This window comes from Ochotona princeps, chromosome 27 (assembly GCF_030435755.1).
Source record: "Ochotona princeps isolate mOchPri1 chromosome 27, mOchPri1.hap1, whole genome shotgun sequence".
NCBI classification, from domain to species: Eukaryota; Metazoa; Chordata; class Mammalia; order Lagomorpha; family Ochotonidae; genus Ochotona; species Ochotona princeps.
The window spans coordinates 16220749-16246638 of record NC_080858.1 but is presented as its reverse complement, the minus strand read 5'-3'; the positions used below and the strand labels follow the sequence as shown (position 1 = coordinate 16246638).

Here is a 25890-nt window from a genome sequence, read left to right as displayed (position 1 = left end):
TTTAATGTTTATGATAAACTCACTTAGTGGTTATAAGCCCATATGTTTAAAATTTTGTTACATACTTTGGTGTTGATACTAAAATTTAAGAGAGCAATAAAAAGCTGAAAAAACAAAAAGGTAATTTATGGAGTTTGAAAACCTCTCATCTATCAGACTAAAGATTGAAAATGTTTAGTATTTTGTATAGATTGTATTGAATATATACTAACATAAATGTACGTTTTATGGAGGGGAGTATAAAACTTGACTGATACTGTTTTCTCAAGGTGTTTCTTGTTTTTCAGTGATTAGATTATAAGAGGTTGAGGTTTTGAACCAATCTATTTTCGCTAAGATACAGTACAAATATTTTTGCTTTTTAGGAAAGGGAATAATGAATGAGACCGTGAAAAACTGGCAGCTTTTTTTCTTCCCAGTTTTTCTTTGGCATATGGATATAATGTTTGCCCAGTCTTTTCTCTAGGGTCTGATTTGTGAAAAGACCCACTTAAAAGAATTTTGGAAACTTTAGGTATACTAGGAATACATGCCAGTGTTTGCTGTGGGAATGTAATGAGATAAAATGGAAAACTTTTAAAAAGTTGGTGTATTTATTTATTTTAGAGACAAGAGGAAAGAGAGAGAAGGAGACAGGGAGAGATAGAAAGAGACTGGCTGACTGATGGATTCATTGATTAATTAGTCTTTTATCTGCTGGTTGCAAAGGTCCACAACAGTGAATGAAGTCTGGGACAGGCCAAGACTGGTAGCGAGGGACTCCATCCTGGTGTCCCACAGGGTCTCCGCCACTTAGCAAGAAGCTCATCACAAGTCCAGTAACTGATCTCAGCTAGCGCTCTGCCAAGGCCTGACAGCTTAACCTTCTGCACCTTGCTGGCCTCAAGATGGACATTTTGAGTAGACATTTGGAAATGTTCAGTGGGAATTTGGTATTACGACGGTATATATGTATCAAAAATACTGATGTGTGTGATTAGAAACCAGTCCTTTCTTTTGACTGGTTTTAAGTGGTTTAAGTATAAGAGGTTAAGTGAAGACTTCACTTTATTTCACAATTACTATGAACTATTCTCATGAGATACATATTACACCTGGGGAGGTAGAGCAGCTTAGCAGCTTAGCATTGTTATGGATCCTAATATTGTCATTGTTGTTAGTTTAATACATTATTTCTATGTTATAATCTTAATACTATTTGCTACTGGCTGAAATGTAACAAAGGATTTTATATTCCCTTAGGTTATACAGTGGTTATTGGAAGAAAAGTTGTGTGCACTACAGTGTGCTGTGTTTGATAAGACTTTGGCAGAACTGAAAACTCGAGTGGAAAAAATTGAATGTAACAAGAGGCATAAGACAGTTCTTACTGAACTACAGGTTTGTACACTGACTTGAGTTTATATGGTCTCATTCTTTCTATAAATTATTTTCTGGCGTAGTGGTTGAAGTTGATTATGAAATGCATTGAAATTTTAACTATAGCAAGTGAAAGCAGTCTGTATTAGTTTGTTAGAGCTGCTGTGTAAATAGAGTGTACCAACTATTGGCAACCTGTTGTCTCCGAGAGGTGGAGACCAGCAGGCCAGGGGTCGGCAGGGTTGGCTTTTTCTGTGGATTGGTGCTTTCCAAGTACTTTGGGATGGCCTCATCTTACTCGTTATCTCTGTGAAGACCCTGTTTCCAGAGAAGGTCTCCTTCCGAGGTGCTGGAGGTTCTGGCTTCAGTATGTGAACTTTTAGTTCAACCTGTGGCAGAGACTCATCTTTAGTGCTGCTTTAACTTTTGTAAAAAAAAAAAAAAATCAAGCCAAATAAGCTGGCTTATAATATGACATTAGCAAGTGCTAAGCAACATTTTGAGGGCTTTTTATATTGACCTTTCTCCCGTGGATCTTTTAAGAAGTTACTTGCCTTCCAGAGTTAGCAATAATTGTTACTTTTCATATTTTTTTTTATTACCACAGCTGTAAGCATGCAGCAGCGGAGCTTCTGGTTAGGCAAAATGAGCGCATGGAGACATGCAGTAGCAATCTATTTTATTCCATAGCCAAGAAACTGGGAGTTGTAATTGGTTCATATTTGCTTTTCTAGGTGAATGTCTGTTTGTGTAGCCTGAAGACTCTGAGTTGTAAATGTGTAGGTCCATTTAAGAAGGAGAAAGAAAGAGATGCGGGAAAGGTGGATCGCCTTCTAGGCACAAACCAGATGGCAACCAAACATGACTACAGTGGGAATGTTTTATATCCTGCAGGGCTGAAAGTTATTTTCTTGGTTTTATGCTGTGAATTTTCTTTCTTTTTTTCATGTGATACTTTTCATTAGTGATAAAATATTTGTAGTGATTTTACACTGTACCTTTTAGGACAATGCTAGTCCTATGTCTCAACTGTAACATATCTTTGTTTAGTGATCATGTTATCTAATTCTTAAATTTCATTTTACTTGCAGTGCTGAATTTCAAAGTAAAAAGAATGTATTTGAAGATTGAAAGATATTTTCATGGGTCCGGAGTGGTTAGTGGCTAAAGCCCTCACCTTGCGTATACCGGGATCCCATATGGGCCCCAGCTTGTGTCCTGGCTGCCCTGCTTTGCATCCAGCTCCCTGCTTGTGGCCTGGGAAAGCAGTGCAGGACAGCCCAAAGGCTTGAGACCCTGCACCTGTGTGGGAGACCTGGAAGAAGCTCCTGGCTCCTGGCATCGGCTCGGCTCCAGCCATCATGGCCACTTAGTGAATGAACCAGCGGATAAAAGACCTTTCTCTCTGTCTCTCCTTTTCTGCATAGATTAGACTTTCCAATAAAAAAACTGAATAAATCTTAAAAAAAAAAAAGATACTTTTGTTCATTATGTCTCATCAGATCCAAGGCTGCTGCTCTTGATTTATAGTTTTGTGGGTTTTTTTTGCTTTTTAAAGATTTATTTTTATTTTGTTTCATTTTTATTGTAAAGTCAGATATGCAGAGAGGAGAGTCAGAGAGGAAGATCTTCTATCCGCTGATTCACTCCCCAAGTGGCTGAAGCAGCTGGAACTGAGCCAATTCGAAGCCAGGAACTCTGAGCCTTTGCTGGGACATGAACCGGTGCCCACATGGGATCCCAGTATGTGCAAGGCGAGGACTGTAGCCATTAGGCTACTGCGGCAGGCCCTATGATTTGTAGTTTTAAAACCCGAGTTTTTGGAGACCTTTGTTCTCATTTTGTTGTAACTCTGGATCTCCTAATATGTGATAAACATTTGCCCTTTGACCCTTTGTACCGTAAACAACTAAGTAAGATTATTAAAAAAAGAAAAAAAAACCTTCCAAATGCAAAACAAATAAATAATCCAAGTTGGCTTAGTAGATATTTAGCTTTAATGAATATTAAATGTATATTTATAAATCTGGAATGCTTTGCCCACTAAAACAATTATTCAGAATTTGGTGACATAATTGGCAGACATTTTCTGGCCCTTGGAAGAGTTGCCAGTAACCAAAACTAGTAACAATCACAGTTCTTTGAAAATAAAGTTTATATTGGTGCCTGTGGCACCTGCAGGCTACAGTAGATGTTCATTTACCACTCTCATAGCTACTGCTGATTTGCGTACAGAGAATGAGAAATAGCTCAGTTAAAAGCTATAGTATTTTCTTAGTGCAGTTTTCAAAAGGAAATTTTTTTCTTTTATGATTTTATTTAATTGAAAGACAGTGTGACAGCACTCTTTATTCTACTTTTTCCCTCCCTACATGGTGTTAACTAGTGAGGATAGGGCAGGCTGAAGCTAGTATTCCAAAGTACTTAGCAGAGGCCAAATTTCGTGAGCCATCAGCTCTTGCTTTCCAAGCTACATTAACAGGAAGCTGAATCAAAAGCAGAGCAGCTAGGATTCTGTCTCTCCAATACAGGATGCCATCAGTGGTTTCGCATGCTGTGCCACAACTCCGGTGTTAGAAATTGATAATCTGAAATTCATTATTAACACAAAAAAGGTAGAAAATACTATGTGTTCATTTCCTGTGCCAGAATAGAATAGCAACAATGCACTAAGAACAAACCAAAGCAACTTCCTGAGGACTGAGCAATAAAAACAAAAGCTTATTGTTACTATTATTATTTTTTGTAAGAATAATGAAGAGCTAACTCTTTAATCTAAATGTTGTGGTGGTCAAATAAACTATATAAGGACTAAGAAAGGACGTAAGATCCAAAGGAGATTCTCTAAGAGAACATTTTATTCTTCCTTATTCCAGAAAAGTCCATTTTGTCAAAAAAGAAATGAACCTTGATGAACAAACTGGACAAACTAAGATTAGATTTGCAGATATATCAAGGAACTTTGTAATTGTATAAAAAAGTTGTATATCAATTTAATAAATGAACGGACCCCAAGTATCTATGAGTCCAAATTATTTCCTGTATTGGGGCTATCGACAATTTTACTATGTTAAGTTGGATAGAGGAGATTAGAACCGGCGCCCATATGGAATCCTGGCACTTTCAAGGCGAGGACCTTAACCATTATGCTATCGCACTGGGCCCTACACTATTATTGAATTACTAAAGTCTTTCTAAAAACATTAAGGCAAGAAGCATAAAAATGTTTCATTTCAGGAATACCACCTGCATGAATGTATCCTAAAGAAATCATGTGAAAGAAATACACTATTATTTGCAGTAGTTTGATAACAGGATATTAGAGGGGAGTATATAGATAACTCAATCATCCATGCATGAGTAGTTTTAGCCACGTATATTTTATGATTTACTTACTGTGTACATCTCACTAAGAAAAGTGTGTTTGTCACCATACTAAAAACAACACAAATTCCAGACTATAATTTTCAAAAATGTATGCGTATTAAGGAAACAAGCTAAATTTCTATTTGAGAGTGTTTTACAGGATTTCATACTTTCCAGGAATATATTTTACAGCTAGCATCCCTGATTCTTCTGCTTTCAGCTTTCTTTTGAGGATCCTGTAATGTATAGGATTTTTGTTAGATATGCATTGATTCTTTTTAAATGTTAAAATGCAATTTACATTTCATTTTTATTTATTTTTTCAGGCCAAGATAGCAAGGTTAACCAAACGCTTTGGAGCAGCCAAAGAAGATCTTAAGAAAAGACAAGAAGTAAGAATTTCTGTCTGTACATAATTAATATTCAGCAGTGAGTGGTCATCTTAGCATATGTTTAGGAGAAAACTTTTGCTTTATTAGAAATCTGACTTTATTTTGTTTTAAAGACTTATTTACTTGAAAGGGATAGTTACAGAGGGGAGGATGGAACAGAGGCACATCTTGTATTTTCTGGTTCACTCTGCAACTGGATGCATTGGTAGGGGCTGGCCGTGGTAGGGGGAGAGGCTTTTATATAAACATTTCTGATGAGAACCAGACCGAGAACTCTCATCCACTGGCTTACCCCTCCAGTGCCAACAACACCTGGGGCTAGGAATTCTCTCTGAGCCTCTATGTGTTTGGCAGTGACCCAAGTATTTGTTCCATGAGCTGGTTGGTGTACATTAGCAGGAAACTAGAGTCAGAAGTGGAGCTGAAGCTCAAGTTGAGTCTTAACTGCTCTAGCAAGCATTGCCCCAGGAGTGACTTTCTTGATGCTGTGTCTTCTATCCTTGAAATTATGTTTTAGGGATTTATCTTTCCTTGTTTCTTTCTACATTCTTGCCATTTCTTAGTCTCTTATAATTTTTCTCAAGGTATTTTAGCATTACTAATTGTGGTTAGTATTACTGTGTAGTATTTTTATCCTTTGCTCCCCATATAGTTAGCAGTTAGTATAACATACAGGGTTGGATTGTCAGATTATTGCCTTAAGAGCTTTTCAGTTTGTGTGTGTGTGTTTAAAATTTTATAGTAAATCAAGATTTCTCATATTTTAAATAATATTGGACAGACCTTATAGTGGATTTTATTTTATTAGAAATTCAGATTTACAGAGAGAAGGAGAGACAGAGAGAAAGATCTTCCATTCACTGGTTCACTCACCAATGGGCACCCCAGCTGGAGCTGAGCCAATGTGAAGCCAGGACCTTCTTCCTGGTCTTGCATGAGGTTGCAGTGTCCCATGGTTTTGAGCCACCCTCTGCTGCCTTCCCAGGCCACAAGCAGGGAGATGCATGGGACACACTGGAAGCCATATGGATCCTGGCACATGCAAGGAGAGGATTTTAGCCACTGAGCCATCATATTGGGCCCTTTTTTCTGTAGATTTCTAGGTTTTAATGAAAATCTTTAGTGGTACATTTTCATGTCGTTTGACCATCAAAAAATCTCTTTGGATGCTGGCAGGGTAGCATGGCGTACTAATCTTCCACCTGTTGCACTGCCATCCCCTGTGTGTGTACCTGTTTGTGTCTTGGCTATTACACTTCTGTAACAGCTCCCTGCTAATAGCCTGGGAAAACGGCGAAGGATGGCCCAAGCCTTGGATCCCTGCACCCATATGGGAGATCTGGAGGAAGCTCCTGGCTGCTGGTTTCAGATCAACTCAGCCTTGCCATTGTGGCCTTTCCCTCAGTAGAAGGAAGATCTTTCTCTCCTTCTTTCTCTGTAACTCTTTCAAGTACGAATAAGTAAGTCATAAAAATAAAATTCCTTCAAAGTAGTTACTCAAAAGAAATCACACGAAGCAAACATAAAGTTGTATACTATGTGCTGTGTGTATATAGATACATACAGAAATGTAGAGTGATAGGAACCCATTACATAGCTTCCCCCAATAGTAAAATCTTACACAGTGGTAGGTAGTACAATATCAAAACCAATAAAGTAGTCTAATTTGTTAGGTAGTTTGCTTACATTTTCAGCTACCACAAGTTTTTACATGAATTCTCTGGATGTGTGTCTAGCATGCTTGTGTGCATGGTTCTATGCAGTCTGATTTTATGAATAGATTTATGTACTTCTGTCATTTAAGTATAGAGTTGTTCCTGTCACCATAAGGAAATATATTATGCCATATTTAAATGATTTTATCACTAATTTGTTCTCCATCTCTTTTTTTTTAACTTTATCAGCTTCCCTCTTATCTTGAGCAGCTAACACTTGTCTTTTATATTTGTCTCAAAAAGACTAAACTCAGCAATTTTTTTTTCATTGAAATTTCAATAATTGTTTCTAAGTTCTACTTTCTTAGCATTGTTTCTTTGGTATGAGGTCTTTTTTTCTTAACTAACATTCATTTTTTTTTTCTTTCTTCAAGGGCGAAATCACAGAAGGATGTGTGTGGGGGGGACTCTTCCATCCACTGATTCACTCCCTAAATGTCTGTAATAACTGCAGCTATGCCAGGCCAAAGCCAGGGCCACAGAATTCCATAAGGATTTCTCATGTGAGGGGTCTTGGGCCGTCACCCGCTGCCTTCCAGAGCACAGGTGTAAAAAGCTGGATCAGAAGCAGGGTAGCAGGAGACCTTAACTGAGCCTCTGATAATGGATACAGACATCCCAAGCGGTAGCCTTGCCACCTACTGCACCACAATTTCAATCCCTATAGATTTTACTTTGCTGTGTGGGAAACAAACATTTTTCTTTACAGTCATTTCATTTGTCTATTTTGTACAAAGCAAATTTCTATTTTTCCCTTTTGGTTCCCATGCAAAAACTAAGAAGCATGCAGTCCTCTGTGTACACTTCAGTTGTACTACATGTAAATTTACTCTTGAAACTGCTAATTCTTGTTTATTTATTTATGGGAGATAGGAAGAAACTTCAGGGAATAAATATGAAAATATTATAGCCCTTTAAAAATTTCTGTTTTAGAAGCATGAAAGTAGTATTAGAGCAAGGAACAGCAAGAATATCTAATCCTTAAAGATTGGAGGTGATTGATTTACAGTTATGGTAGGTGGCGCCCAAAGAACAATGTTAAGATGCTCTTGTATCTTTCAAATTTTGTGTCTTCCTTCATTAGCTGTGCTTATTATAACTGCCTGTTTTCATTGGTTTATGCATTCATTAACCAGCAGCAGACTGGTTTGAACGCCATAGTTTTATAGCATGCCCTGCCACAGAGAAAATGGTAATGATCCACCTTTACTCTTCATTTTTAATATTCTTTGGGCACTTCTGGATCCTTTGGGATTCTCTATCTAAAGAATTCTTTGTTAGGATACTCAGACAATATTGGTTTCTCTGAACACTATATAGCTTTCCATTGTGTCTAGAATTTTTCAAGTTTTGCTAATTTGCACTGCTAAGGTTTAAAAAAAATTTTAACAACATAGAAAAATAAACTCCAGTTTATTGTTGGTCATGACTACTGTCCTATTGGTCCTTGCCATCAAGCGGCACACACGTGTGGAGGAGCGCACGTGGTCTGCAGGCGTGCTGCCGGCGGAAGGCGGTTAGGTCTCCCGGGGAGCTCGGGCCCCGAGAGGCCCCGAGAGGCCCCGAGACTGGAGGCGGAGCGTGGGGAGGTCACGGCCGCCCCTTTCCTCGGACTCTTTCAGCGTTAACTTCCTTTTCACCAGCCTACCTTCCTGGGCAGTGCTGTGCTGCAGCGTGGTAGTCATCGTTTCCGTTGTCACCCTTAGCGTGAACCCCGTGCCCGTCTCCTCACTTTCATCTCCAGCCTCTTCCCCCAGCCCTCTTCCTTGTCCTCGTCTTTCTGGCCACGCCTTTGCCTTTCCTGTCCTACCTCGTGGTCCCCTCCTTCTTTTTCCTGCCGGTTCCCTTCGGTGGAGGGCGTGTCTTGGGTCTCTCCTCTTCCCGCGTCTGGCGCGTGGCGGTGCGGCCGCGGCGCCCGGCAAGCTGGACCTGGACCTGGACGACTGGGCTCGGCAGCTGTCGGCCGCTGTGCGGCGGCGGCGGCAGCAAGCACGGAGGCAGCAGCAGCGGCAGCCATGGCGGCAGCAGCAGCTGGAGCAGCTGTGGCCTTGGTGGCTGAGGAGGCCGAGCGAGGACCCCGGCCAGGAGCCACCGGCCATGCGGAGACGGCGTCGGTGCCGGACAGCAGCCAGTGGGCACCCTGTACAGTCCTTTTTTCTTCCTCTTGTGAACTTACACCTAAGTATCGTGTTGTTCTCAATGTCTCCTTCATGGTATTGCTAAGTGTGTAGGAATGCAGCTGGCGTTTAGAGTTTGGTTTTATATCCCGCCACTTTGCTGGCTGTGTGTGTGTGTGTGTGTGTGTGTGTAGGCCTGAGAGTTCTGTGCACATAGGGTTGAATGATGCTGTTCCTCTGCTTGCTGCTTGCAGTGCCGTTGAGCAAGCCGTACTTTTTTGCCCGGTGTTTCCTGGTACAGCCGGTGCCGAACTGCATAGAAATGGCGGGCGCGAACATGCGTGTGCGGGCGGGCGGGCGGGCTCCTGCTGGAGGAGGAAGGGCGTCCGTCCGCCCAGAGTAGGACGTTACCAACGGGCTTGGCGTAGGTGGCCTTTGTTGGACGGAGCTGATTTTCTTCATCGTGGACGAGTGTTTGTATAGGGAAGGAAGGACTGTTGAGTTTTATCAAACTGATTCTCTGTCGATTGAAATGATTGCAAGGGTTTTGTCCTTTCTACTAATATTTATGTTCCTTTGATTGATTTTCATTTAAACTATTCTTACATCCATAGGTCTTCTGCGTTGTGCAGTCTTTAAAGGTTTCTGTGGATTCAGTTAATATTTATTTAAGGAGTTTGTTTAAAACCTGGTTCAGTCCTTTGTCGCATTAGTTGTCGGAGCCATCCATGTCTCCCGCGTGACTGCAGGAGGACCGGCCCCTGGGCTGGGATCTTGTTCTTGCAGGTGCCCTGGTAGGAAGGTGGATCAGGAGAGCAGCCGGGACTGGGAGCAGTGAGCCACGTGCTGTGTGCCATAGTCCAAGGGTGACACTGGAGCTCGGTGAAACAAAATCTAGTGCTTTGCGGGTCCTCTTGGCAATTTGGATGAAGCTTCAACCTCCTGTTTCCTTACCAGTGGAGAGTTCTGGCTTGCATTGGTCTGCGTTGGGAGGCTGATGGAGTGTGGAAAGTGCAGCCTACCTTCTGGCCTTTTCAGCGTGTCTTCTGCTCACCCAGTTTCTGGGGTTCTCACGGTCATTCTGCTGCCTCTCCAGGGAGAGTCTGGCCGGCCCCTGCTAACTCAGAATCCATCAAAAGGATCTCTTTGTGCATTCCAGCTCATGGAGTTACCTGTTCTCCATGCTTTTCATCTTTTTTTCTTTCTTCCTTTTTTGTTGTTTCTCTCTCTATATATAAAATGTTCTTAAACCACAAGGGCTTGATATGGGATCCAGAAACTCCATCCAGATCTCCCTGTGGTTGACGGGAAGTCAGGCACTCAAGTCGGCACTCAAGTTGTTGCTTGAAACTGGAGCCAGGAGTTTGAGTTGGGTGTTAAGTCTAGGTCCAGCTTTACCATGTGATTGTCTGGGCAGCAGAGCTCAAGTACCTTTAATAGTAAATGATCTTAAGTCTGTTTTTTTGTGGTCTACACATATAACTAATGCAATACCATATAGGAAAATTGAAATTATTCTTTCATCTTACTAAAGTGGCAAGGTGAAGAGAGGAGTAGCTAATAGCATCTGCTCAATACAATCCTAATCATTTAGCACAATTAATGTAGTCTTGTCTGGAATTCTAATTCTCTTTTTAAGAATAAAATGATATCATGTCATTGTCCATACCCACAATATTAGCATACACCTTAAATAGCAGAGTGATGGACTTATGACTGCTTATGAAGGCCTGTACTATCGTCATAATATGGTAGAAATCAGTTGAGGGGAAGGAATTGGGGAGGGGGTAAGGGAAATCCCAGAGCCTATGGAATTATATTATAAAATTTGAAATAAAATAGAATTAAAAAAATAAAATGATGGGTCTGGCGTGGTAGCCTAATGGCTAAAATCCTTGCCTTGTATGCACCAGAATTCCATATGGGTGCCGGTTCATGTCCTGGCTGTTCCACTTCCCATCCAGCTCTGTGTCTGTGGTCAGCAGGAAAAGCAGTCAAGAACGGCCCAAAGCCTTGTAACCCTGTACCCATACAGGAGACCCAGAAGAAGCTCCCGGCTCCTGGCTTCATATTGGCTCAGTTCTGGCTGTTGCAGCTACTTGGGAGTGAACCTGCAGATGAAAGATCTTTCTGTCTCTCCTCTCTGTAAATCTGCCTTTCCAATAAAAAAGAATTGAATGGTGATAGTGGTGTTAATGATGGGAATTTAAGTAATGGCAATTTATAGGTAGATGTTAGGATTCCATCTTGTGTGCCAGGGATTGGGAGGCGTTGTGGTACAGCTGGTTTACCTGCTGCATGGGTGCCCATGTCCCATATCAGAAAGCTGGTTTGTGTGTAGGCTGCTCCAGTTCTGATCCAGCACCCTGCTGATGGCTCAGGTGCTTGCATTCCTGCCCCATCTGGCATCTGGATGGAGTTGGCTCCTGCCTTTTGCCTGGTATCTGGGTGGAGTTGGCTCTTGCCTCGTGCCTTGCCCTGCCCTGGCTGTTGCTCCCATTGGAGAGTGAACCCTCTCTCTCCCTCTGTGTCTCTGCTGTCTCCAACTTTTGAAATTAAAAACGTAAAACTAAAGCTGCCATTTGGTATGTCTACATCCTGTTTTGGAGTGCCTAGAGTTGAGTCCCTTTGCTGATTCTGGTCCAGCTTCCTGGAAAGATAGCGTGTGCTAACTCAAGGACTTTGGTCCCTGCCATCCCGAGGAGACTCACAGAGTTTCTGGTCCCTGGGTTTGCCAGGCACAACCCTGGCTTTGCAGGAATTTGGGAAATGAAATCGTGGATGGAGGTTGTCTTTCTCTCAAACACTAACTCATTCATTCTACTTTTCCAATAAATAAATACATAAATAACCTGAAAGAGACCATTATGCTGAAATATTTAAACAGACACACTAAGAATAATACTAATTTGAGACCTTGGAGTTGCGACATTGAGTACCACTTTGCTCTTTCATTGAATTTCTGGCAGTAGGTATTTATTGAATAAGTCTAGTTATTCTTTAGTTATTGATAATGTTTTTTGAACCGTTGAAATATGAGCTATTTTCACATTCTATATTTTATTTGTTGTTAGATAATATTATTTTCCATGTATTACAGAAGTAAGATATTGATTATACATTGACCATTTAAAAATCTTAACAAAATCCTGTATACTGGATTTTGATTTTACCTTGGCATTTCTCCCCCTCCAGAATCCACCAAATCCACCCGTCTCACCAGGAAAGTCTGCAAATGATGTCAACAGCAATAATAATATGCCCTACAGGTGAGAATTCTAGATACTGTGTCTGTTTGTTAAATAATAGAACAAGGCTCTGATTTTATTTTGTAGAAAATTCTTTGAATATATTTATGTAGAAGTAAATGTTTGGCATACTGGATCAAGTATATCTCCTTTCTCTGCTTTGTTACATTCTCTTTTGTTCCTCTTGATACTACTTTTGTTCATTTATTTCAAGGCTTTTTGTTTATTTAGACTACTTGTAAGTAGTGTTCTTTCAAGGAGTTGAGAAATGCTTTATTGAAGGATGAGAAAGTTTAATATCTCTGTGTATGTTAAGACCTGTATCTATTCTTTAAATATTAAATGTAAGTGGAAGACTCTACCCTAATAGCATGTTTGCTAGCTGAGGACGCGGTGCTTTTGCTTGTAGTTTTGTGGGTCACTATGTTTTCTGTGTATATCAGTGTCCTCCAGAATGCCAAAAATATTGAGTGGTAAATCTGTGTTTTATAGGAATGCGAGCACAGTGAGACAGATGCTGGAGTCCAAGAGAAATGCAAGTGAGAGTGCACCACCATCTTTTCAAGCTCCTGTGAATTCAGGTAATTATATAGATATATAGATATATATTTTTGACACTGAATGCGTTATGCTAAGTGGTAAAGGCTTTTGGTTTTTTTTCTTATATGTGTTTGAGGTTGGAATGATTAAACAACACGGTGTTAGTCTAAAAACAACACTTTAAAAAAATTCAGTATCAGATTTATCCGATACACACATCACTAGTGTGGCAGTACTTCTCAAACCTTGGTCTTTTAATCCCTTTGTCATCTTAACAGATCACTCAGAATCCCAAGGAGCCATTGCTCACAGGAAGATTTACTATCAGTTGGAAGTAAATAGAAATCAAAACAAATTTTTGAAGTGGTTATTTATTTGAAACTAGTAAACTCAAAATTTGTACCTGGAAGAGCCTCCCTTTTTTAAAAACATAAGAAATAACTATTTTCCAAAATTGAAGATGTCAGTGTAGAGAGTGTCATTGTTTTGTATTTGTTCACATCCCTAATGTTTTGTCTAGGATGTTAAAATTGCTGAAATTGACATCTGTGTTCACTCTTTTCTCATGTGCTGGTTTGGTGAAGTTTATGAAAGAAATCCAGTCTCGTGTAAAATGAAGTCCATGGAAAGTGCATATTATGAAAATTATACACGGATCTCAATATTATTTGCAACGTGCTAAACCTTTCTCTTTAATTCAGTTACTCCATGGGCTTTGGGCTTTTTAAAGTGCCACATAGATAGATGTGAGAGATCTAGCTGTTTTTAGAGAATTGTGGATACTCTTTGATACTGGTGTGTAGTAGTTTCTTTAAGGTTTTTGCAAAATAGAATTGAAACTATAGTAATGAAATTTTCTCATTCATTCTTTTAAAAAGTCATTCTTTCCAAGAAAATACAAGAGTTTCCGTGATAAAGGCTGCTGATTGAATGTAAAACTGAGTTGCATACCAACCATCCTACTTGTCATGGCAACAATATTGTTTTGCATGTACTGTTTGTTTTCTTACACAGAATATTCAGAGCCCTTACTCAAGGATGGAGATGCAATACAATTAACAGTTTCTTTTTTAATGCTTCATCATGGGTATTTTAAAGTAAAAACGACCATTTTACTTTGAGCATGGGACAATTTAATATGTGTTACTCTCATTTTTGTATACTATTCTTCCCCCCGCCCCACCATCTGCTGGTCTCCAGGATAATTTGCCTGTGGTCAACCATGTTCTGATAACATATTATTATTAATAATATTATATTATAATAATAAATCTTAATATAATGGTATAATATTAATATCAAATTACAGTAATAAGCAGTTCATCATTTTCTTTCTGTGGCATTGAGTTAGTTACAGTTAGCTCATACGTGTGTGTGTCTAGCTGCATGTGATGATGAGGTTTTGGTCAACAAAGGGTGACAGTAATCCCTTCACACTTGTGATGGAACTGAAAAGTTGCACAGCTGTTGGAGTAATCAAGTGTAATTGTAAAACAAAATTTGCTTTAAAATAGTATGCCATGTTAGGCCAGCAGCAACCGCATGGATCTCATGTTTGAGGCCAGTAGAGTGATTGGCCTTTACCTTGAAGGATTATGTCAGTACATGTTTTCTGAGGGTCACAGAGCAGTGATAGCCCTTAACAATGAGTAGATATGGAAAACCATAGTATGCAGAGTGCTATAAACCATGTAAGGTCTCGGGCATCCACTGATGTCTTGAACTATCCTCTACAGATCAGTGCTAAGGCATTAGCAGTTTTACTCTTTCTTGCTTTTGTCCCCTAAGTGCCAAGTGTCCACACAGTGAATAGGTCACATAGTGTTTTGTGATTACTACTCTGAAAATAATTTTGGCGTGGCCTCAGAGAAACTCCACATGTCCCCAGAACCACACTTTGCGAATTGCTGCTTTAGCATCACTGATTTGGGAAAAACCTTAAAATGAATCAGGAATAAATTTAATCTGTTTCTCAAACCTGTTCCAAGAACAAACACTAAAATAGTTGCATCCGAATTACTATAAAACTCTAGTAGCAAGAATTTTGATTTTTTTCCTGCACTTTGGTATATGTTCTCACTTAATTCATCTTCCTTCCTTGCTCAGTGCTATTTTTTGTATCATGTAACATTTGTAAAGGAAGCTTTTCTTCTTTACTTCCTCTCCCATTGAATTCAATAAAACTTGGTCCACAAGTAGGGATTTTTTTATGACCAACTTTTTTGCATTTATGTATTGGTAGTGTTTATTTATAACATTTAGAATATTTTACAATATTGTTGTAAAAATATGTTTTTATGTGTTTTTACTTGGCTGTTTTTCAAAGGTGTTTTCCTAGTACTCTGGAGTAATTCATTTGAGCGACTTGCGATGTTGAGACAGTAATCATAAACCATGTGCTGTTTGCATTCTTTCCCAAACATACATTTGGAATACTTTAGAGAATTTTCAGAACCTGAATTTAGAAAAAAAAAAAGTCATTTTGAAAAACTGCTATGCCTAAACATTGGGTTTGTGTGTATCATAGTATCTTAACTGATAAGGTCGTCCTTTAACTGTAGACTGTTTTCTTCTGCAGTATCTTCAAGCAACCTCGTCACTCCGCCAACAGTTGTCAGTAGTCAACCTAAATTGCAGACTCCAGCAACTTCGGGTTCTCTGACTGCAAATTCAGTTCTTCCTGCACCCAATACAGCTACGGTTGTTGCTTCTACTCAGGTGGCTAGTGGAAATCCTCAGCCTACAATCTCTTTACAATCTTTGCCAGTGATTCTGCATGTTCCTGTTGCGGTGTCCTCCCAGCCTCAGCTCCTGCAGAGCCATACAGGGACTTTAGTGACCAATCAACCATCGGGCAACGTTGAATTCATTTCTGTGCAGAGCCCACCTACAGTGAGTGGTCTTACCAAAAATCCAGTATCCCTGCCATCCTTGCCAAATCCCACAAAACCAAACAATGTTGGGTCTGTACCCAGTCCTAGTATTCAAAGGAACTCTCCTGCCAGTGCTGCACCATTAGGGACAACGCTTGCTGTGCAGGCTGTGCCAACAGCACACTCTATTGTACAAGCCACAAGGACTTCATTACCCGCTGTGGGACCATCAGGACTTTATAGTCCATCCAACAGTCGAGGTCCTATACAGATGAAAATACCAATTTCAGCTTTTAGTACTTCATCTCCTGCAGAACAAAGCAGCACTACTGCCCCAAGAGTTGGTAAGTCACATATAGTTGAGTAATAGAAATGCAAGCATGTTTATGAGTTTTAGATGATTGAACGTTTGGATGTGGCTAGCGTTAGTGGAAAAACAGAGTCAAAAATAGAATTTTCTTTTTCTTTTTTTTTTTTTTTTTATTTAAAGATTTATTCATTTTATTACAGCCAGATATACACAGAGGAGGAGAGACAGAGAGGAAGATCTTCTGTCCAATGATTCACTCCCCAAGTGAGCCGCAATGGGCCAATGCGCGCCAATCCGAAGCCGGGAACCAGGAACCTCTTCCGGGTCTCCCACACGGGTGCAGGGTCCCAATGCATTGGGCCGTCCTCGACTGCTTTCCCAGGCCACAAGCAGGGAGCTGGATGGGAAGTGGAGCTGCCGGGATTAGAACCGGCGCCCATATGGGATCCCGGGGCTTTCAAGGCAAGGACTTTTAGCCACTAGACCACGCCGCCGGGCCCAAAAATAGAATTTTCTTGAGGTTTAGTGGTTTTCTAGCTAAGAAAAGTAGTTGTTAGAATGGGATTTGAAAATGTTTGAGATTGGGCTCGGCAGCGTGGCCTAGTGGCTAAGGTCCTCGCCTTGATCCCATATGGCCGCTGGTTCTAATCCCAGCAGCTCCACTTCCTCTCTATCTCTCCTCCTCTCAGTATATCTGACTTTGTAATAAAAATAAAATAAATCTTAAAAAAAAAAATAAAAAAAAAAATTGGATCACCTTCAAAAAAAAAAAAAAGAAAATGTTTGAGATGTCACCATTTATATTTCAGTAAGTTTCCTAGTTATGTTTTTAATTTAGGCTCTGTAGCCAGCATTATGAATTACTGTCATAGTTTATTTGCCAGGACTATATAAATAGAACAAATACACCTCTAAGGTAATTGATATATGCTTGTAAGAGAATAGTAAGAGCTATTTACCTCTCTTTTCTACTCATCTGGATATTTCTTTTTGTCTCCATCTATCATAGCTTCTAATTAGAACAATTTTAGGGTCTTGCCTCCAGTTTTACTATTAAATGTTTGGTTCCTTTTTGTTTTTTTCTCTGCTTTTTTATTTAGACACACACAGTCCCATGCATACATTGACTGATGTGTGTATGGATTTTTGTGTGTGTTTTGAGAGTTCCCATGAGCTGTTTCACTCCCAGATGCCCACAGGGACCCTCGAGCTCTCCCACCCGGCACATGTGCGTCTTGACGGCTACACCAAACGCCCACCCTTCTTAGGATGTACTCTATGGTTGTGTTGGGATTGTAATCGATTGTTTGTATATTCAAACTCTGAGAAAACCCCACCTTGAAATTGTATATATCATATGAATTCTCGAACTTACTTATTGTTCAGTTTTTACTTGAGCACAGTTATCCACCACTACTTTGGGAAAATTAACCAAGAGCAGTAGTTATTACGTGTGTTACGAAACAAAACTATTGTTGATATGAGAAGAGACCTTAAAATCTGAGCAGTAGATTCTGATGTACATAATTACATAGTAATGAATTAACTAAGTGTATTTTCTTGTGTAAAATGGGGATATTATTTCACAAAATTCTCAAAGTAGTTGAGTGGCAGAGGAAAATTATTATTGGACTAAAGCTGTATGCTGCCCTCATACAGTGGGTATCTGGGGTATGAGTTAACTGGTGTTCTATGGGAAAGTGGAATTACTAGGCCAGTGTGTAAACTGCCATCTGTGATGCCAGCATCCTACTGAAGACTGATTCAAGTCCTGACTGCTCCACTTCCAATCCACCTTGCTGCCAGTGTACCTAGGAAAGCTATGGAAAATGGCCCAAGCGCTTGAGCCAGCCCTTGCCACGCGTGTGGAGACCAGCCTGGCATTCCTAGCTCAGCTCTAGCTTTTGCAGTCATCTGGGGAGTGAACCAGCGGGTGGAAGATCCTTCGCTCTGTTTCTCCCTTTGTCTCTCCCTTGCTATTTGTGTAACTGCCTTTCAAATAAAATAAATCTTCATTAAAGAAAAGAAAATTATTATCCATAGGATAGATAATTAGGTGCTTACATAGATAAGATTTTAGAAGGAATATTTTATTTTTCATCTGATTTCTTTAATTCATTCACAATATTTTCACAGTTTCATAATTCATGACTGACATTGATTTATGCGACATTGCAGTGTTTGGTCTTATTTTGAGATAAAGGTTGTGTTGTTTTTCATTTATGAGCTCTATTCCTAAATGTAGAACTTTACAAAAATATAAATGTTTATATTTATATTCATGTCCCTTGAAATTCTGACCTATATTTGAAAAATGAATTGTTAGAAATAAATGACATCCAAGCTTTATATGTTTGTTTTTATAATGCTCTTTAGGTTGAGATCTTTTAAGAACTTATGTTCGTTGGTTATGCATAATTTCAGGGAAACTGTAAATGGCTCTAATGTAGGCCGTTGATTGTTCAGTCAACCCAAAATCTGAGCTGATGCCAAACAACGCATTGTGTCTGAATATAAACATTGAAGCAAAACTTTAATACACCCCTACTGTGATAAGTGAATTATTTAACTGAAAGTTTTTCAAACCTTGTATTTATGTAGATTAGATATCATTTAGTTAAAAAGAACATATTCTAAATAATCCATGGATAATCTTCATGGATTTCAAGTCAATATTTTCTGTTTATAGTAAATATCCTCCAGGGGGCTTTTGGTAAATTAGGACTCAAATTACTACTGAATTCTTTCCCTCAGGAAATGTGGATATCTGTCCACGTGCCTGTGTTAAGTCAGCATGACTGTACATAGAGCAAAATCTTTGTGAATGTTTATAAAAATGACTTTTTTTTTTAACTTCTCAGAAAACCAGACAAACAAACTAATAGAAGCTTCTGTTAATAAGAAGGCAGCTGATAGCACCTCACAGGTAAGGTGTTTTTTTTTCTTTATTTCAAAGTAAAAATTTTAACTATAGTCCACAAGAGAATGAATTTCTATCAATACAGTGAAAATGTATTAAAGTCTGTTTCATAATGATGAATATCACTACTCCCTTGTTTTGAAGTCTGAAACTGTTGAAGAAGAAAGGCAGAGAAACGACTACCAACAGCCTAATGACTCTGTTACAGATCTATTACACTGAAACGCAATATGGGGAAAGCATGAGAACTGCGCTACTGGGTAGGGAAAGATTTAAAATAGAAGTACCAAAATTGGCAATGTGGTAATAAGCTATCAGAAAGACAGACTTCTTCCCCAAGATCAAGAGAGTTCTCATTACTTTTACATGGTAATAGAAAGGGGTACAGGTTAGGGAAAACCAATGAAACCTCTCAAAAAGATGGTGAGGCAGATCAAAGCATTGTGCTGCCTCCAGGCAACATCTGAGCTGCCAGGCATAATCCAACCAGCTAACACAAAAAAACAGTTCTCTCTAAGAGAACTGCTAAAGCGGAAAAGCACAAAACAAACAACAACAACAATAACAGTACAAACAAGTGAAAGAGCAAGTCTGGATAGTGTGAGAAACAGACTTTAATAAACACTGTTTAGGCAAAGCAGTTTAGGGCTCCATTTTGAAGCAGTCTCGTGCACTGTCACTTCCAGTGTCTTTTCTCTTTATACCTGCCAGAATTTTCTTCGCACAATGCGGATGTCTTGTTTTTCAGAGTGGTAAAGCAACAAGCAGTGGTTCAAGTGGTGTGATTGACCTCACCATGGATGACGAAGAGAGTGCAGTGTCAAAAGGTACTGAAATAGTAATCATAGAAACTGATGCTGACTTTTTGTCTTAATCCAGTACCATCTTCTTTGTAGACAGATCTCTATAGCAGCATGCTTGATGTAAGGGTACACCTCTGAGCATTTTTAAAAGGCAAATTTAAAAATAGAACCATGTCTTGACTTGATGGATGTGCTTGCACATTGAACAAGGTATTAAGGAAAAAGCAGTGAGGGGAATATTTAGCTTATGGGGAGGCTCTATTTTTGTATCTGTTTCATTTGATCCTTCTATAATAGTGTTTTAAAGATTTATTTATTTTCATTACAAAGTCAGATATACAGAGAGGAGGAGAGAGAGAGAGGAAGATCTTCCATCCGATGATTCACTCCCCAAGTGACTGCAATGGCCAGTGCTGAGCTGATCCGAAGCTGGGAACCAGGAACCTCTTCTGGGTCTCCCACATGGGTACAGGGTCCCAAAGCTTTGGGCCGTCCTCGACTGCTTTTCCAGGCCACAAGCAGGGAGCTGGATGGGAAGCGGGGCCACCAGAATTAGAACCGGTGTCCATATGGGATCCCGGTGAGTTCAAGGCGAGCACTTCAGCCACTAGGCCACAGCACCGGGCCCCTGTAATAGTATTTTGTAATTGAGCAAACATTAGCTTTAGAGATGGGAGGCTGTTAAGGGACCTGGCAGTCAAAACTAGGTTTTCTGACTGCATTAAATGTTATTTCTCTTTCTATATATATTTTAATATAGATACTTATAAGTGTGTATATGTTTAATTTTGGTCATGTGACATTAATTTTTTAATTTAATATTTAAATGAAAATGAGTATATTTCTAAAAGATATTACATCGAGGATCCTTAGTATTATTTTATAATATTTAGAAAATAAATTGGACATTCAGCATATTATCAGTTTTAAGGTTCTGTCACTAAATATACTTGGGAAAAGCTGAGTTGACTGATTTTTTTTTTTTTTTAGTTTAATGGCAGACTTTTCTGAGCCTTCTTTGTCATACTTTATAATTTAAATTTCTAAGAATGATTTAAGATATAAAATATTTTTCAAATTTATTTGTACAGGCTAACTGTTCATATTTGCAAGAGTGTGATGAAATGCATCTGAGAAATCTGGTAGATCAGTTGCTAAATTGTTTTTAAAGTATATTTTTAGAAAATTTAAAGTTTTTTTTTTTTTTTTTTTTTTTTAAGATTTATTGTTATTGGAAAGCTGGATATACAGAGAGGAGGAGAGACAGAGAGGAAGATCTTCCGTCCGATGTTTCACTCCCCAAGTGAGCCGCAATGGGCCGGTGCTGCGCCGATCTGATGCCGGGAACCTGGAACCTCTTCCAGGTCTCCCACGCGGGTGCAGGGTCCCAAAGCTTTGGGCCGTCCTTGACTGATTTCCCAGGCCACAAGCAGGGAGCTGGATGGGAAGTGGAGCTGCCGGGATTAGAACCTGTGCCCATATGGGATCCCGGGGCTTTCAAGGCGAGGACTTTAGCCGCTAGGCCACGCCGCCGGGCCCAGAAAATTTAAAGTTTTAAGCCATATTTAGAGCATAAGATAGTATGTTCTAGGAAAACAATTAAGTAGCTTTTTAGTTGGCTAGATGGCACTAAAATTAATTTTGTTGTGTAAAGCTGGGAGATTTATGTCATCTTTTGTCACTGTTGACGTTATAAATGATTTGTATTGACGATAATGGATCCCTAGAGGCCAGAGGTCAGCAGAGGTTGTTTTTGAGAGGACATAGCGTTGGTTCTGGATTGAAAATAGGGGAAGCACAGTTGTTTTCAGCTCTCTGGCCATTTTCCTTTCTTGTGTCTTTTGCCTCCCAGGGTTTCTTTCCATTTCTCTGCTTTTGGAGAGACATCTCAAATTTTTTGATTCTGAAATATATTGCTTTCAACAGCGCAAAATTGCCAAACCATTAAATTCCACTTACATTTTAGTGAAGAATTCCAGGTCGATAGGTGGAGTTTTAGGTAGAAGAGCTTTTGGCCTGCAAGATGCACTGATTTCCTGTTTTTAAGGTTTTTTTTTTTTTTTTTTCCTGAAGTGTAAACGTTTATTTCATTGACTATGGAAGACCTTTTTTCTTTTTCTTTTTTTTTTTTCTTCAAGATTACCTTTCTATGTATATTTATTGATGTTCGGCTATTTTATTACCAAGCAAATACCTAAACAGTAACTGAAATTTAAGATGACAGAAAACTGCATTAATTTATAGGTATTTGTTTAGGAGAATGTCCCAAACAATGAAATCATTTTAGTTAACAAAAAAATGCAGTGATTCCAGAGGAAAGATTCTTTATAAGATATAAAATGTTGGTTTCCTATAAATATGAATTAAAATCTTTGATACAATCAATAGTAAAATAAGCTCCTCACTAGATTTTCAAAGTATACATGATTAAACAGAAATTATTCTCTTACAGGTAAACTTGACTTTGAAGTGATAAACAAAAGTAAAATACTTGAGGAGATCTGTGTTTTCTACATGTTTTGTAAACCATTGATCATAATACTGTATTTATATTGACAGAACCCAAGAAGCTGAGTCATGCCCCTGTGTCCACCCTGAGTTCTTGCCCGCCTCTGTCCAGGCCGTTGCAGCCCATCCAGCCAGCGCCACCTCTTCAGCCATCCGGGGTGCCCACGAGTGGACCATCTCAAACCACAATACACTTACTACCTACAGGTGAATTTTCTGAATTGTTAAGCAAACTCTGACAATGGAGTGGAAGGATTCAATAACAAAATCAAAAAGATAATGTAGTTGTTATTTTGAAAAGAGTGCATTCCTTTAAATGCAGATTTATTTGTTTTTATTGGAAAGTCAGATATGCAGAGAGGAGAGAGGGGAAGATCTTCTGTCCCCTGATTCACTCCCCAGGGGGCCGTGACAGACCCAGAAAAGGCTCCTGGCATCAGATTGGCTCAGCTCAGCTCCGGCTGTTGTGGCTGCTTGGGGAGTGAATCAGCGGATGGAAAATCTTTCTGTTGTCTCTCCTCTCTGATATATGACTTTCCAATTTAAAAAAAAAAGAAGTCTTAAAAAAAAAAAAAGAGAGTATAAACATAAAAATCATCATCATTGAACCTGATGCAATAGTTCAACTGGCTAATCACCTGCTTGTTAGTGCCAGCATCTTATATAGGCCATTGTATGTGTCCTGGCTGCTCCATTTCCAAACCAGCTTTCTACTGAGGGCCTGGAGAGCAGTGAAGGATGGCCCACATCCTTGTGGGAAACCTGAAAGAAGCTCCTAGCTTTGGATCAGCTCAGCTCTGGCTGTTAGCGGCCATTTGGGGGACATGAACCAGTAGATGGAAGATCTTTGTCTCTGTGTCTCTCCTCTGTATAGCTGCCTTTCCAATCAATAAAAATCTGTTAAAAATAATCTTTATCATTGTAGTTCCATTTGAGTGAATATTTGGGATATTCATATATCTGATGACTCATGATAGCCTGTGTTCCGTAACTCAGGTTAGGGGAAAGGCCAGAGTGGAGAAGAGAGGAATGCGTGTTAGTGGGTATTTTACCATTTTAAATAACAGGTTGTCTCGCTTGAAAAAATACATGAATTACAATAGCCAACCAGGTTCTTAAAACTGTGGGCGTGCAAGGATGTTCTTTGTTTATGTCTTCTTGGTAGATTAGAGGGTCTACAATTTCACTTGACTCTGAGTCATTTAAAATTGAAGAGGGACTAATTGCTATTTGAAATTCCTCCATTGGGTCGGCATTGTGGTATAGTGGGCTGAGTCAGTGCTTCTGATGCCTGCGTCCCATTAAGTATGTTCAGTGTTGATTCAAGTTTTCAGCTGTTCTGCTTCTGATCCATCTCCCTGCTAACATGCCTAGGAAAGCTGCAGAGGATAGACAATCGCCTGCGGGTTTGGGCACCTGATGGTCACGTGGGAAACACAAGTGGAGTTCCAGGGCCCGGCTTTCCACCAGACTGGGCCATTGTGGGAATCTGAGGAGCAAAACAGTAGATGAAAGATCTCTGTCTCTTCCTATTTCTCTGTAACTCTGTATTTTAAATAAATAAGACATGAGTGACAGGAGGGAGAGATTAAGAGGTCTTCTGTCTCTTTCTTTATTCCCCAGATGAGCACAACTGTGAGGGTGGGACCAGGCTGCAGCCAGGAGCCAGGGGCTGTATGCAGATCTGCTGCTTTCTGCAGGCCAGTAGTTGGGCACTGAGTTGGAAGCGGAACAGCCGAAATTGAACTCGTGCTCAGTGGGAACCTGGTGTTAGTGCCAGTAGCTTGCCCACTGTGCCTCAGTGCCAGCCCTGAGTTAGTAGGTCTTCAAAAAGGAAATGAAAGTGTCTCTTAAAGTATTATACTTTCAGACACTTTTTTTTTTTTAAAGATTTGTTATTATTGGAAAGCTGGATATACAGAGAGGAGGAGAGACAGAGAGGAAGATCTTCCGTCCGATGATTCACTCCCCAAGTGAGCCGCAATGGGCCGGTGCGCGCCGATCCGATGCCAGGAACCAGGAACCTCTTCCAGGTCTCCCACACGGGTGCAGGGTCCCAAAGCTTTGGGCCGTCCTCGACTTTCCCAGGCCACAAGCAGGGAGCTGGATGGAAGTGGAGCTGCCGGGATTAGAACCAGCACCCATATGGGATCCCGGGGCATTCAAGGCGAGGACTTTAGCCGCTAGGCCACGCTGCCGGGCCCTCAGACACTTTTTAAAAATGTTTACATGCTTATTATCTAGACAGCATGGGAAGAGGACTGGTTGAAGTTTTTTCTGAATCTTGGATTTTAATATTATTAGTTTTGGTTGATGGTCACGTTTTTATCTTGCAAGGTTACAACAGGAAAGGTAACTGTACTTATCTCTTTGTTATAGTTAATTAGATTTTATGCAAAGATAATTACAACTTATCACTGTTTGCTTAACCTAGATTTTCTGCATTTTTAATGTCTTATCTTGCCTTCTAGCTCCAACCACCGTGAATGTAACACATCGTCCAGCAACTCAGGTGACCACAAGACTCCCAGTACCAAGAGCTCCTGGAAACCATCAAGTGGTTTATACTACAATTCCAGCTCCACCAGCTCAGGCTCCTCTGCGAGGAGCTGTTATGCAGGCTCCTGCTGTTAGGCAGGTCAATCCCCAAACTAGTAAGAGACACTTCTTTTTCTGATCTATGGCCCTAGAATGTATGTACACCTGTGTAACATTGAATTGAAATGGCTTGTATTGATAGTAGATTTTATAAGAAGTGCTGATAGGAGCATATGAAAACTTAAAAATGTAAGAAAGCTGTGTATAACATGGTTATTTTCTAGTTAGAAGAAATGCCTGATTGAGAATGATCAAACGTGACTCAACCCAGGGAATAGAAATCATGGACAAGGAAAACCTCTTTTGAGAGACCAGCTTAGAATTAAGAAAGATTACTGAAAGGAAGAGAAAATACAAAGGAAACATGTGGTTTCCCCCACATTCGATATAGTAGTCACTAGTTACAAGTGAAGTATGCAGGTAGCTATTGAAGGTTGGTTGTGGAATACGTGTGTATCATATATACAAAAGTTCATATATAAAGAAGGTATTTAACACTTAAAGAAAAATAATAAAATTAACTCTGTTCTACCAGGTAAAGAAGTAGAACCTTATCAGTATTCTACCTGTACTCCTGCATGTCCCTTCTGTAGCTCTCTTTCCCTTCACATCAGAGGTGACACCATACTGACTTCTCTATTAATGGTTCTGGTTTTGGGTTTCTACCAGTATAGGTATCCCTAATATTATAATATTATGTAGTGTTTGTATGTATATACTTATATGTGTATAACTTAACTTTGAAATTAAAGTAGCAAGGATATATCTCTATTTTCTAAAAACTGCAATAATGCCACTATTAGGTGATAGTTTTTCTGGAGAAAATAGCATCTTAGGATCAAGGTTGGCTTCAACTTACTGAGTTTTACAAATGCTTTCCCGGGAATAGTAACAAGTCGTGAATGAGTTCTGGGAAACGAGGTTCCCCATTGTCAGGCCGCCCAGCAGAGCTGTAGTATAGACCAGTCGTACAATACAAGGAGGGGACATAGGGCAGTGGATGCCCATACATTTCCTGCCTGATTCGCACTGGTGTATGTCCTAACAGTTTCCTCTAAGGGGAAAAGAATATTCTCAGCTGCTCAGAAAGGTGTGGGGGGTGGGGGGAACAGAGGCACAATGAACTTTGTGTCTTGGTTGA

The 25890-nt window shown here is 39.8% G+C and overlaps 1 protein-coding gene across 8 annotated transcripts in view; it reads left to right on the top strand.

Moving 5' to 3' along the window:
* The window catches only part of ATF7IP (activating transcription factor 7 interacting protein), an 84779-nt gene that overhangs the window by 55222 nt on the left and 3667 nt on the right, over positions 1 to 25890 (top strand). For all 8 annotated transcript variants that reach the window (XM_058655992.1, XM_058655985.1, XM_058655993.1 and 5 more), the window contains 9 exons: positions 1243 to 1380; positions 5052 to 5117; positions 12145 to 12218; positions 12690 to 12778; positions 15316 to 15954; positions 18782 to 18846; positions 19589 to 19667; positions 22203 to 22358; positions 24623 to 24805. In XM_058655992.1, coding sequence (XP_058511975.1) covers positions 1243 to 1380; positions 5052 to 5117; positions 12145 to 12218; positions 12690 to 12778; positions 15316 to 15954; positions 18782 to 18846; positions 19589 to 19667; positions 22203 to 22358; positions 24623 to 24805 — 1489 coding nt within the window. The remainder of the gene's footprint in view (positions 1 to 1242; positions 1381 to 5051; positions 5118 to 12144; positions 12219 to 12689; positions 12779 to 15315; positions 15955 to 18781; positions 18847 to 19588; positions 19668 to 22202; positions 22359 to 24622; positions 24806 to 25890) is intronic.